Here is a 13,172-nt window from a genome sequence, read left to right as displayed (position 1 = left end):
CGGCTGCTCTTCGGTCACTATAAAGATACTGTCGCAACATTTTATTTAACATTAAAAACACTTAAAGTCAAACTTTGAGAAATTGCTGCACGTGGAGAGCTGTCAAAAAATGATTTATTACCTTTTATCGAAAAAAAATATTTTTTTTAGTAATAAAAATCGAGTATCCGCACGGAATACCAATATTGAGTTAATGTTGACATTTCGATATTGCATTATAGTTTAATCTATTTACTTGTACATATATATTTGCATATATACGTATATACTGCGTATACCATAGGCAAGATGCGAAGATGCGAATTCGATGAACTGGAAGTATACGAAGTTTGGTCCATGTACATATAAGGGATACAGTATGGACTCGGCAGAGACTACTACCTAGATCTCGTCGAATAAAAAGGACACGGTCGAGCGATCCAATTTAATCGCGTTACCCAGTACCCGCCTTCCGTTCCAAGAGCGGAACTTTCAGGGCCGGTGAGCAAAATCCACGGTAGAGAACGGAAACATGGTAGTAGCATGATAATTCCTGCTCAAGACATGCTCGAATAATGTCACCCTGTATGTGCTGTATATACGTGTAAAAGTAGCCGAGAATGAAAAGCCGATGCGATCCGCAAGAAAGCTCCATGTGAATCTGCCTTTAGGCGAATTCTGACAATATTACGTCCCGCGGGTATTACGTGGAGTATATTTACATAGATGATGAGCGTAGATGTCATTTTTCTTACATGCTTATTGTTATATACATAGGAGATATTTTTCTTACGTATATAGAAAAAGTGCATACATATAACAGATTCATGGTAACTTTAATATTAAAAATCTTTTTCCAGTTATTCGCTCAAGAGAGATTTCGAAAATATGAGATAATGCAGTCGGGTAGTCGTGCTATTGGGGTAGAATTTTTTTTTTTTCAAAGTTTTTTTTTTCAAACTGCATACAAGATTTTTATTGTGAAAATGCAATTTTTCTTATGAAATTTTGCACTGGGTTCTCACAAAGTCATACAAAGCTCAAGGCAATGACTTTCTCGTTGTTCAGGTACGAATGGAATCGCAGGACTCGAAAGAAGAAAGTACGTTGGAAACTCTCAGAAGATTGTCCCATTGTGCGTCAAAAGGTTAAATGTGCTTTGAGAAAATGACATTTTGAAAAAAAAAAGAATTATGGCTGTACTATGATCGAACGATGTACGACCTATCGTTACTCGAGAGAAAGGTAAGATTCGGTAAGAGAAAAAGATAAGATCTGTTCAATAAGTTTCTATGGTTTCACGTATATCTATACTGTGTTCGATATTCGTGATTCGATCAAATGTTAAAAACGAAACTACAGTCTGTTCGTAATGGCTTGGGTAAGTTTTTGACAATCGTCTAGCGTATTACAGTGAATTGACTATGGTAACTTGATTTTATTTTTAAGCGTCGCTGCCACTTGAAAAATAATTAAACCGGATGCCGAGGAACGAAAAGCAATGCCGAGGAGGATTACTGAAAAATATATATAAGAAAGGACTTCAAGGATTTCATGTTTCTCGAGGAGCCTCGAGCGAAAAGACGAGCTTTTGGAATTTACGGAATCTGCAATACCGACTGAAACGAAATTGGAAACGACCAGTCGACAAATAAATTCTGAAATTCTTCAGGAATTCATCGTCCGTTCTCAAGGAGGGTCGGTCGGTAAGAAAATTATTTTCGAATTTAACAAAACCAAAATTTTACCCTACGTAACATCCGTACGGTATACCTTTCAGACAATCCATCGTCACGAGAATGACCTTCTTATCAAAAAGTTACGACCGTCCACTTCCGGAAATTGTATCCCAAGTAAGAAATTTCGTGGTCTCTGACCTTTGGATGATCAAGTAAGCACAGTTATGATAATAAAAAATTTATGTCTCAATTTCCGTGAATTTACCAGACCACGGGCATTTTACAGTCATCAGAATCTGTCACGACCACCAGGAGACATTGTTCGCCATTGTTGACGTATTTGTCGAAAAGCCGAATGTCAAAGGAATAAGGAAGAACGTGAGTTCCCGTACCTGACGATGTCGACCGAGGAGGTAAAACCTTCAGTGCGCCTTAAGAGGTTAGTGGACTGGAGAGTAAAAAAAAAAGAAAAGGAAAACTATAAAATGAATGAAAAAAAAAATAAAAGGAACTGGACGGAGAATCGAAGAAAGTTGGCAGACATTTTCTTTCATGCCAGAACGGGCAACTCCAATATTTAGAAAAGAAGAACGGCATGGCGTGGGAATAGTGGAAGGACGACGAGAAAGAGTTTCATCAGCGTCCTGGACAGTGAATATTGTGCGGAGGTAAAATTATATGTGAACCTGAATTTACGGAACACCCCGTATAGCCTATCGGGTCTGAGTTCGATTTTATAGAATGCTATCTGCATAAATGCATTGTGGCACTAGCTGTTACGCAACTCACGTTTCCATGCATTTTGCATATGTTTGACACGATGGCATCCACCGCCTCCGTTTTCCAGATATTCCAGGAGAAGAGCATCCTGATTCCTGACATTTCGTGAACCGAATGCGACCTATCGGAGATGAGATGCTGGGGGTCGGATCCAGGGTCTGGTGGGCCAGAAGCTGCTGGTAATGACGTATACCTACGTAATTGCTAGGAAATCTATGTCGAGGTCGATGATGACGTCGAGGTTCCCGAGGTCGTCGCAGAGGTTGGGTACATTAAGGTTGACGGAGTCCAAGAAGCAGATTTAGGAAGGGATAACGTTCTGGGTAACTGGATACGGAGTTGGCTCAAGGGGCGCAAGGATGCGGATGATGAAGCTGATCTCTGAGGTTGCTAATGATCCTAGTAAATGTCGATGAGGATGATGACCATGGTAGGTGGAGTGACTGATGATGAAAATAGGTAATCTTGTATTGATAGTAAAATTTTCTGCAACGAATCAAGTATCAACTTATCAAATTGCAGATCCCGGGTGATCGTCCAGCATCCTCCACTTTCTGAAGTGGCCGTGAGGTCGTTGGTTAGGACACAACGAGTCTGAGTAGTAATACAAATGGATGAAGGTCCATGCTTACCACACGATCCATAATTTCATTCCAAGTAGGGTGAGACCTATTTAATTGAGTCTAATTACGACGTTGAGGGGTTGAAAGGCGAGAGCGGTTCAACAAGTAATGTCCACACATGGACTCACATGTGGATACTGTTTCAGGAAGTGCTGAGAGGCTGCCGCGTGGGAAATACCAAGTTAGGACTGGTTGGTTTCTGATGTGGCTGAACCTTAATGGGGCCTTGACACGAAGGTGGATGATGGTCCGGAAAGGATCTTAGTAAAAACAGAAAGAGAATAATGAAGACTAACACGATAACAAAAAAAAGTTCCAAAAAAATAGAGCAAGAGAGTCGAAGATCAAGAGAATATTCCGTGGTACGGTTAGAGTGTAATTGTTGGAAAGAAAAACTGTACAAAGGTGACATAAAGCGTTGAAGAAGGGTAGTAAAGGAAATTTAAGAAAGTTAATAAGGAGGAATGAAGGCGGAATTGAAAGGGAGAAAAAATAAGTGAAGAAGAATGAAGAGAGAGAGAGAGTGCAGGAGGGAGCAAAGAAAATAAAATGGTTACTCCTTCCATTCCTATTTCAACGGACAGAATGTACATAGATACGAGCTGCAGAGACGTGGGAAGCAGCTTTTGCGCGCGAGTTTTGTATTGCATTTGTTTTACAATTCAAAGAGGGTTTTCGCGACTCTTTTAGGTATTCAGACTGCAGTGTCGACTATACCGAGCGAGTTGCAGTGCTGGCACAACGGTTAGAGGTTAGGGGGCGCTTTTTGCAAGGGATGGAGGAATAGCACGCGATGAAATAAGAAGCTGAGGATCCAAACGGCAAAAGACTGGCACAGCCAGGATGCCAGATCTTTCGGGTTTTCACGCATTTACAAACTGGCAGCACTGGAGGCACGAATGCAATTATACAAAATTCGTGAGAAAGCCCGATGAAAACGTGGCGTCGTCGCCGAAGCGTGCTGCACGAAAATTGTTGCTGGACGCCAAGAAACATGAAGCTCTCGGGACGCCGTCGACGCTCGGCGTCTGCTCGCACTGTTTAAGCGACTTAATTGAATTTGCATTTTTCACGGCAATTCCCACGGTACTTTTTGCTCATTAATTCTTATTACACTTATACCTCTGTACTCTTTTCTATTTAATTTATCCGACGTTGGATCGAAAACTATTCCTGTAAACAGAATTATTCTTAACGCTAATAGCATTAAGCTCTATAATGTATATTAAGGGCGTCGCGACGCTCAAGTCCTGTGACGTACAAAAGTGCAACGTCTAAACTTGTTACTATTGGACCTGTCAAACGAACGCACGTTCATCCAAGCGACCCTGAGCGTGAGTAAGGAGAATCGCAAGTAAAGGGGAATCCCCGAATTTCAACTAGTGTCAAACCTCGCCGAAAGACAGCGCGCGGATCGCATAAATCCGCGCGAGACTATTTGATTTATTCGCTCGTAGCTACCAGAGCGAGTTAAGATGACGGCGTTGGGTTATTACGCGATTAGAACGGGGTGGTCCAGGAACGAAGATTAATTACTTCGACGACACCTTCCTCGCCTTTTATCGTCTTGCTAATTGGATTGGAGGAAATAATCGAGCTTTCGACGATAGCGCCTCTCACCCGAGTGCGGACTAATTTTCAACCATACAGAGTAGCTAAGTGTTTTCTGGGTACCTGACTCCCTGAGATCTAGGCTTCCTGGATTCTAGGGGGTTACCCACAGGGTTCCGTTATAACTTAGTACGCTCGTATCGACGGATCTATAGGGCACTGCTTCAAACTGTAAACCAAGTCCCATCGTCTTACCAACGTTAACGTCGTTTCAGAGACCCCAGGGTAATTCGCAAGCTGCCTCGGTCCATGCAAAGACTTCAAGATGGTCGTCCAATTAATTACTACGGACAAATCACCGACTTGCAGACAAGTGCGACTAATTCGATTGGTCAGACGATTCATCCTTACCAATCGACTGCATTTCCAAACCATGAACGACCTTTTACCTTGGAACAGACAAGGCCTGATAGTACCCCAATTTGACTCTTCTCGAACCCCCTTCACCCACCCTATCTCAATTATGCCATTAGACAGCTGCTATGATACTGAGGGTATGGTACAAGTTTTCCCGCACGTGGCGATACCGTCCCTCATATCCGCCTATCGTTGTTACCTTGACAATTTAATCACTAAACTGATGATGCCTGAAGGACTCGAGACTATTATCAGAACACTGTATACAGCTACAATAAAACTTTAATATCAATATGGAAACTGATAAATTTCACAAAATGACTACAAACAAGTAGACTTTTTTCTAAAGTACTCTAAGTTAGGTTAAGTTTATGCCGGATTGAAATCGGATACTCTGACGCAATTCTTCATTTTTTTTTTCCAAGTAACGGAGATGAAAAGTACATGGGGTATGAAAGGAGGACTATGTAAGAAGAGTGAAGAGTCGAAAAGGAGTCAATGGGCGCCTGATAGAAAAGTCAGTGAGGATTCTTTTAGAGTCGAGAGGGTAACGAGGGGGGGTCGGAATAGAAGGGTGGGAGGGATACCTTCAGGGGGTTCAGTCTTCGGGGAAACTTTTTTAATTCAATTCCCTGGACCACTCGGTCCCTCCTAGCGAACTACGAGACTTCCTCTCATCAGCCATATCCAAGAGACGAGGAGGATGGGCACTGACTAACTGAATAATCGAGTGACGATGGAGGACCTGGAAAGAGAAATTTGCTTCTGGACTGTACCAGCCGAGTATACACGTTCTTTGCAGGACGCCGGGTTAGACTGCCGGTCAGGATGGGGGTCGGTCGAGGGACAGGGTCACGGAGGAAGTGTGCCGCTACTGCTTCTATCGGACCTAAGGGTTCTTATCCTGGGCTACTATATGAGAAGTATAGAAAAGACTGTCTACGCGATGTGAATGGCCTGGTGGCAAAATATTTGAACACAAGCTAAAAATGTTTGGTCTCGTTCACAAGATGGGGTAATAAAGAGTCCAGTGCCTTTCCAATAAGGCGTCGCCTTCCTTTTGGACAGAAAATTTATAGGACGCGTAGGCGCAAATGCTCATCTTATAGATGGGCCTTCCATCCTATGATCGTGCTGGGGGCGAAATAGGACGAAGGAGGTAGGAGTCTAGTGAGAGATTCGCTAGTGAATAAGATGCCACAGGGTATACGAGTATCAGGGTAGGTCTTGAGAGGGTAAAAAATACTAATTTGTATTGGCGAATGGCACCCTTGAAGTCGAGGGTTGAAAATCTGTACGAGTGGATCTGCAGCAAACTTCCGGTTAGGGTACGGAAAGGGTTTCCTCTTTGGAAGAGAAAAAAAAAACGAAGAGAACGTACCCTCGGTCACTAGAAACTCGAGTTTCATTGACGATTAAAGGCGGATCCGTTTGTTCCTACGGATCTGGCCAAGGAGCAAGCTCAGAGTGAGGAGGTAAGAAGGCACCCCCTCGGACGCCGTCTTCGTGGTAGGTAAGGGTAATGGATGTGCCAAGTAGCTTTCGAGTATGATTAATCAGACGGATGAGAAAGTTTCTACGGCTAGGGAGGAACTTTTTAAATTTCAAACGACCGATTCGTCAATGCCCCAGGTACTACGTCGACCATCCCCTGGGAGAGGGTACAGGTTATCCATAAAGGTTAGGACTTGACCAATGCGTGCGGTGGGGTCGGGATAGGCACTAAGGGATATTTTTTATATAAATGGAAGAACCATCAGGTGGACTCCAATGCTTATGAGGATTCACGTTCTCTTATCAGGAAGGTTCTAGCGAATTCTGGAACATTTTGGAAATCGTCTTTCACTCTACCAATCCCCGGTACTGGGTAACGTAATAGACCATGCCAACCTCAGGAGCGAATATCCCTGCTTGTGATCCTGTAGGTGTCGACCGATCGACATTCCTGCGGCTTCACTCGGCACCTCCAAAGGAACCTCCAGGCGGTGGCCAAGGCGGTCTGGAATTGTAGTTTCCGGATCTAGCGTTAATCACGCGCCCTCAGGAATGTCCGACCGCAAAACGACAATTTAGCTGCGGTGAGTTCAGACGATATAACCACCGGGTCTGTCTAGCTTATATGCACCGGAGGATCCTGGCAGTCCGTTTTTTTTTGCATTTTTGCAATCCGTATCGGCTCGATATCTCGAACCATTCGCCATTTGTAACGATTAAAGACGAACGCGTATCGTGTTTGTGAAAGATCACTGGTATTTCTTGGTTATTCCATGCGTTCGATTGGCCATCATTTTTAAACGGTTCGTCCGATTTTTAGAAATAATATGCGTGTCTTTCTCTTACCCGTGTAAGTGTCCATAAGACTGTCTCTCTCGCACTCCCGGAAAATACAAAAATCTTAGGCAATCCCGAATTTCTTATCTGAATTTACTGTATATCTGCATAGTATGTTGCTAAAAATTGTAGTACCTACATATATTTTATATTGTAATGTTAATATTTAACCAAAATTTTTGTTTCAGATTGTACCTTAATACTTTTTATGTTATACATATATATGTATACACACACGCTTGAATTCGGCTAAGTCGAAATCGATTGGATGATATCGTAAATGAGACTGGCGCCGATTCTCACACCTGTCATCATTCCCAGAAGGTGATATAGAGCGGCAGGAGGGGGGTTCACAAGGTATCACGAGGGGTCGATATTTACCATTGAACTTCTCCGTGTGGAATTGCCCGTCAATTAAAGCTTAATTGAGGCATTTCGACGGAGACGCGCGTTTTCGTTTATTCAAGTGGCACGACTGGTCTGTGAAGGGACGACGAAATGTGACGCTAAGGGGTGGATCTGAGGGAATTGGATTCATCGCCCACATTTCGTGAAGGACCTGGTACTCGTTCTTGTCCAACTGTCGGTTTGAATGTCGGTATTTATATTCACTGTCGAAATTGAATTGTCCGACCATTAAAACTAAATTGAGAATTCTTCCATAGACGGTTTTATGACATTATTTTTTAGGCGACTTTATGCCAACCTGGATATACCCTAGGGGTGGTACTTCCGCTGGTATAAAAAAGGTCGGCTGCTGTAAGGGTAGTTTTGTAGCTATGAATCGGATCAACGATCAAGTTAGGGTTGAAGAGAGTCGCATATAGTACTGCCCTAAAATAAAGAGACAAAAATAGGACAAAATGGATATATTGAAATCTATGAATAAAACGGTTTTTTGTTTTACTAAATAAAAAGAAAATCCTTGGTACGTGGTTTTTCGCAAAATCACCGGAATATATGGTAAAAGCGTAATTATACATGTATATATTCTAACATAAATTTTATGCAAAGCCACGCAGGTGCTTGATGTGGATTTGATTAATTTTGATATGTTGTAAAAAAAATATTCTTTACTCCTGGAATTGAATGTAACTCGTAAAAAAAAATAGATTAAGGAACGCTAACATTAACTCGTTTGATTCTGGAGTGTAGAGGGCGCGTCAGTCGCGGTCCGTGAACAGAATGAGATACACGTGTACCTATATGTGTATATATATATATTAGTGTAGTATATACCCGAGGGAATTTACATGAACGCTGACCAGAAAAAATAACAATCGCACGACCCCCCAAACGAGCATTTGGGAAATAAAAATAAAATTTAGCCCGACGAAAGCTAACGGACTGCTGAGTTTAACCGTCGAACGTGAAAATTAAGCGGCGCACTGCCACTGCCATTGGTCGCCACGGCCCAGCCGTGGCGCTAGCATCGTACTACAGTTTCGTGACAGCCGGACGAAACTGTTTCCAACAGAAACAATTGTATGCCGATATTTCTGGGGAGCTCGGAGCCAGTTCATCCTGATGAAGACTGGGAGCGAGAGTTTTGTACTACTGTCGGCTATTCGAATTGGTGGTTTGGATGGGAATCTCTTGTTTCTATAAAGGTATGGAATAATAATGAATAAAAATTGAATGTGAAGGAGGAAGGTGTTATTAGAAGTTGAGAAGTTTGGAAATTTACGAGGCGACATTGAGTAAGATGGCGTAGCAAGTTTCTTGAGATAAATGAGGAAATATAAGTTACCCAAGGAGTAATCGCAGTGCGACGTAAATAACGTTAATTGGAATTAATGAATAAAATAATTTGTGCGCCGAGGAAAAAAAGTGGCTGAAGAAAAATTTGAATGAGGAAGGAAAACTGAATAACTATAATTTCATGAAAATGGAGCGAGGCAAATGAATCGGATGGAACGTAAAGGTGCCCTCACAAGAACTGGGTCTTCGATTGGTATGACAGCGCCACTGTTGGATGGTGTCTGGACCACTATCGGCGTTTGATTTTTTTCTACTGCCGTCAACAAGATACGAGTCGGTCAATTGGACTGTAGATCAAGATAAATCGAGATAACCTTATCTTCTCAAAAAGCAGTGTGAAAAATTTGAAGAAAATAAAGTAATTTTGACCAAGGTCAGTTTGCACAAGTATCTTTAGTCAAAATAGCTAATTTAAGTCGCTATTCGTAGGATTGCCAGGATGTCAACTGTCAAGAGTAAGCAGAGTTAATTGCGTACCTGGAGCCTCTTTAAAGCCAGATTTATAGAGGTCATTAGGTGGTAGATAAGCGAGAATTTGTTAAGACAAAATGATCTGGCAAATGACAAATCGTCCTTTACTTCGAATCATATAACAAGTAAACGTATGAAATTCCTAGATTTTCGTGTTCGTAAATCACTGAAAAAAGTACCTAATGCGAGCAAACAATACGGGTCTGAGCAATGAGTGATAATAGGATCAAGATTGTATTGACTATTGACCATGAATCAAATGGGACCGACATTCAGGAAATTGGACTAAAGTGAAAGTCAGAAAAAGTTGTGCAGACTCAACGGCCAAGAGAAGTTCTAATAGACAATTTCCTTCGAACGTGATTACTTATATCCGTCCAGAGACGTAGTACGCTTTAGATTGGTTAATTGAATTTTCAGGTTAGGTTGGGTCAGGAGTGATCCTAGTAGCCATAAAAAAGCTAAAACTCGCGACGACTGATTAGTTGTTTAATAAAAATCGGGGGGGCCTCCTTTATATTGTAACCCATAAGAGCATGGCCTCTGTAAAAAAGACATTGATTTTGTGCTTCAGCTGTCGAATAATTGAGCGAACGGACAATTCGTGATATACAATTTCGGTAGGTTTACGAGCCCTGTTTCTTTTTATACGTTCAAAGCCCTTAAGCTCCGTTCACAATTGGCAGGCGGTGTACGTACGTCGGTTCTCCCCACAACTCCTTCGGTTCTATTTACGATCAGTCTGAGTAAAAGCCGTAAAGGAACTCCCATCGGTGAAAATGGATTGGCTATACAGATGGAAAGAAAATCGACGAGAAATTTCGAGTGTGATCGAAATCGGTGTTCGTTTTCGAAAATAGGGTACCAGCACGATTCGATACGCCGATAGAGCTTAGACAGGAATAAGGAAAAAAAAAAAATACTTTTTCAAAATATTTTTCCTCGTATTATCACGTGTATTGGGCGGATTCCAATTTCCTACATATAGTCACAATGGGGTTTGGAAATGAGGACGAAGTCCTCCTACCCAAGAACCTTAGGATTGTTGACTTCTAAAAAAAATCCTTCCTATTTGTAGTTGAAAACTTAACCTACCCCATCTACGCCACTGGCTCACCTTGGCTCTACTCCTGAATTTATATATTCCATATATTTGAATCTCGACGAGGAACGCGAAACCTGCGGGCTCTTCCTCGGGGCGCGCAAATTAATGACGGCGTCTTGATTCTTCTCTCAAAAAAGCTGCGCGTGCTCGAGCGGATCCATTATGCCTGCCATTATGGATTCCGCCATGTTTTTTCTCAATTTTTACCAAGAAGACGTTTTGAGGTTAGGAATATTACTGCGAAAGAAAATCTACGAGGTTCAAGCACATTATTATATGTAATGAAATTTTTCGAGAAATAATATTTTGCGTGATTGGACGCCTGGTCACGTGATTCGGGTTACCCCAACGACAGCCGAGATGGCGCTGTCTGTATCCTTGAGGTTAACGTGAGAAAGTATGACCGTGAAAATCAGGAACTTGGTTCTTTGAACGAGCTCGGGAAAATTTGGTAACTCTAATATTACTGACGATTCTCGTTCGCTTCGGGTAATAAAGCTGAGATTAATGTGACCCCGTCAAATTTGTAGCGTACAATGACAAAGCTCGCCCGGCTGAACGGAACCGGAAGTATTCGTGGATTCCGGTCGAAATTAAATGGATTTTTTTTTCCCCGCTAGAACCATGAAAAGCCAACCCATCGACCAATTGGAATCTGTCGTATATATAAGACACGCGTTATATATATACCATACCCTATTGGACTCAGAGTGAATGAGCTTGCACGGAACTTTATTATTCCCTATAAATGTATGTTCTAGGTAATTTATTTAATTCATTTCAACCTCGTTGCACGAGAAATAATAACCAGCTTAAAATTTAATTCCGAGATTATTCTAGACACAGTACTTTTTCGGGGATAACCCGGTACAAGGAGCTCTCGTCAGCCCCCGAGATACTTATCTCGCGAACTGGGTCAATTAGAGTCTAGGCCGCGAAAACCACCCCCGGGCCACGCCCGCTTTTAGGGAGCCGGTACCTGCCTAAAAAAAATATATAAGAGAACCGGAACACTGGGTTGAATCCATTTTCCGTGCTCTCGCATCATTGGGGGGATGCTGCCTGTACCTTTGTGGATGTAGCGAGTAGCCTCCTTTCGGCGGCCCCCGTCAAGTGAACGATGTTAATGGGTTTTATTTTGAAATAATACCTCAACACTCAGGTCCCTAAGATCCGATATGATCCCGAACTGAGTCGATCCTACGAGGGGACTTCTTTATAAGGTAGATCAATAGCGAGAAGTCCTCTCAGTGGCACCCTTGTTATTTTCATCCCCAAAAGCTACTCACCCCCAGCTAAAGCCTATTAAGTGTCCTCTAAAGCCACCAAACCGGAAGTGTCACAAGGTGAGAAAGGGTTGCTGGAAGACCCAGAGGGAGAAAGAGCCAAACGGACGGACAAAGAGCCTATACAAAATGGCGAGACTGCCGAGAGCAGCCAAAGCACCGGATTGCATTAATTCAATTAAAGTGCACGAGCCCGAATGCATTAATCACACTTTTCACCCCCTTTGCACCGTTATACGAGCTAGCAAAAGTCTTGTCAATCAATTCACACGGAACCCATCCATCAGTCTGACAAATGCATTTCGCACGTGATAACAATAACATTTTCAGTAACCATATAGACGTCCCCGAGTGACGTTCGGGACGTCTTTGAGACGTCTTTAAAATGCAACCCCCACCGGTACTGAAGTACGTGTTCCACGGGAGCACAGGGAAAGTTATTGCTGCTAAGTTTGTACCACTGGGGTATCTAAACTTGGGTAGCGAGGTACGTGAGGAAGGAATAACGTTTCGAACCTGTAAAAAAAGTGACTGGACTTTCGAATACAATACGTTCGTAATAACTTTTACTTTGTTTACGTCCGGCCCCCACTCGTACGTCATATCCCGTTTGATTCGACGTTAATGACGCTGCCAGAGGCTCGTGTGACGGAACCGAAGTCGAGCATCGATCGTCAGTTCGAAATGCAGGCGTGGCTCTTAACCAGCTCAGAATCAGAAGCATTTGCGGTGCTAATTGAAGGGCATCCCCTGTGTGTCGCCAGCGAGGGGTGTTTGTCGTCTTAATTATGAGTGGGGTGTCGTTAGTAGTGTTTTCGTGGCTAAGCCAGCTTTTATCTGCGGACTAATTTATTATGCTAATTACTTCCCCAAGTGCGTCTCTCAGGAGGGAGGGTTACGAGGTGGGAGAGGGATGGATGCCGAGGATGGGAGAATGTGCAGTCTGTTAGGTGGGGGTAAGAGGGGAAGTATGTAGGATATACCGTAGTATGACCAGGCACGTATAAAATAGGTGTGTATATATATATATATATATATATATATATAATGGTGTAGAAAAAAAAATGGTAGAAAGAAACTGGCGGACAGATAAAGAAAGGGGATGAAAAAAAGATGGCCGTTTGCAGTAGGAAGCGATGGGGAAGAGAATGAAAGAGAAGAAAGGTGAAAGAGACTCGGGGGGGGGGGG

At 42.6% G+C, this 13,172-nt stretch overlaps 2 protein-coding genes and 1 long non-coding RNA gene across 4 annotated transcripts in view; 2 read left to right on the top strand and 1 right to left on the bottom strand.

The window, feature by feature from the left end:
- The window catches only part of LOC107264426 (neuroligin-1), an 81,619-nt gene that overhangs the window by 46,366 nt on the left and 22,081 nt on the right, over positions 1–13,172 (bottom strand). The gene's annotated exons all lie outside the window — the stretch shown is intronic.
- Positions 2,180–3,511, top strand: LOC112493875. The gene is made up of 4 exons (XR_003058799.1): positions 2,180–2,326; positions 2,506–2,868; positions 2,961–3,100; positions 3,208–3,511. It is a non-coding gene; the product is annotated as an uncharacterized LOC112493875 (long non-coding RNA).
- On the top strand, positions 3,674–5,272 carry LOC112493873. The gene is made up of 2 exons (XM_025081711.1): positions 3,674–4,147; positions 4,888–5,272. The coding sequence occupies exons 1-2, from the start codon at positions 3,905–3,907 to the stop codon at positions 4,951–4,953; spliced, it is 309 nt and encodes a 102-aa protein (XP_024937479.1). The 5' UTR covers positions 3,674–3,904; the 3' UTR covers positions 4,954–5,272.

The sequence above is a fragment of the Cephus cinctus genome, unplaced genomic scaffold (genome assembly GCF_000341935.2).
Source record: "Cephus cinctus unplaced genomic scaffold, Ccin1 Ccin1_scaffold0169, whole genome shotgun sequence".
Lineage (NCBI taxonomy): Eukaryota > Metazoa > Arthropoda > Insecta > Hymenoptera > Cephidae > Cephus > Cephus cinctus.
The sequence above is the reverse complement of the archived record's forward strand: the minus strand, read 5'-3'. Positions and strand labels throughout refer to the sequence as shown.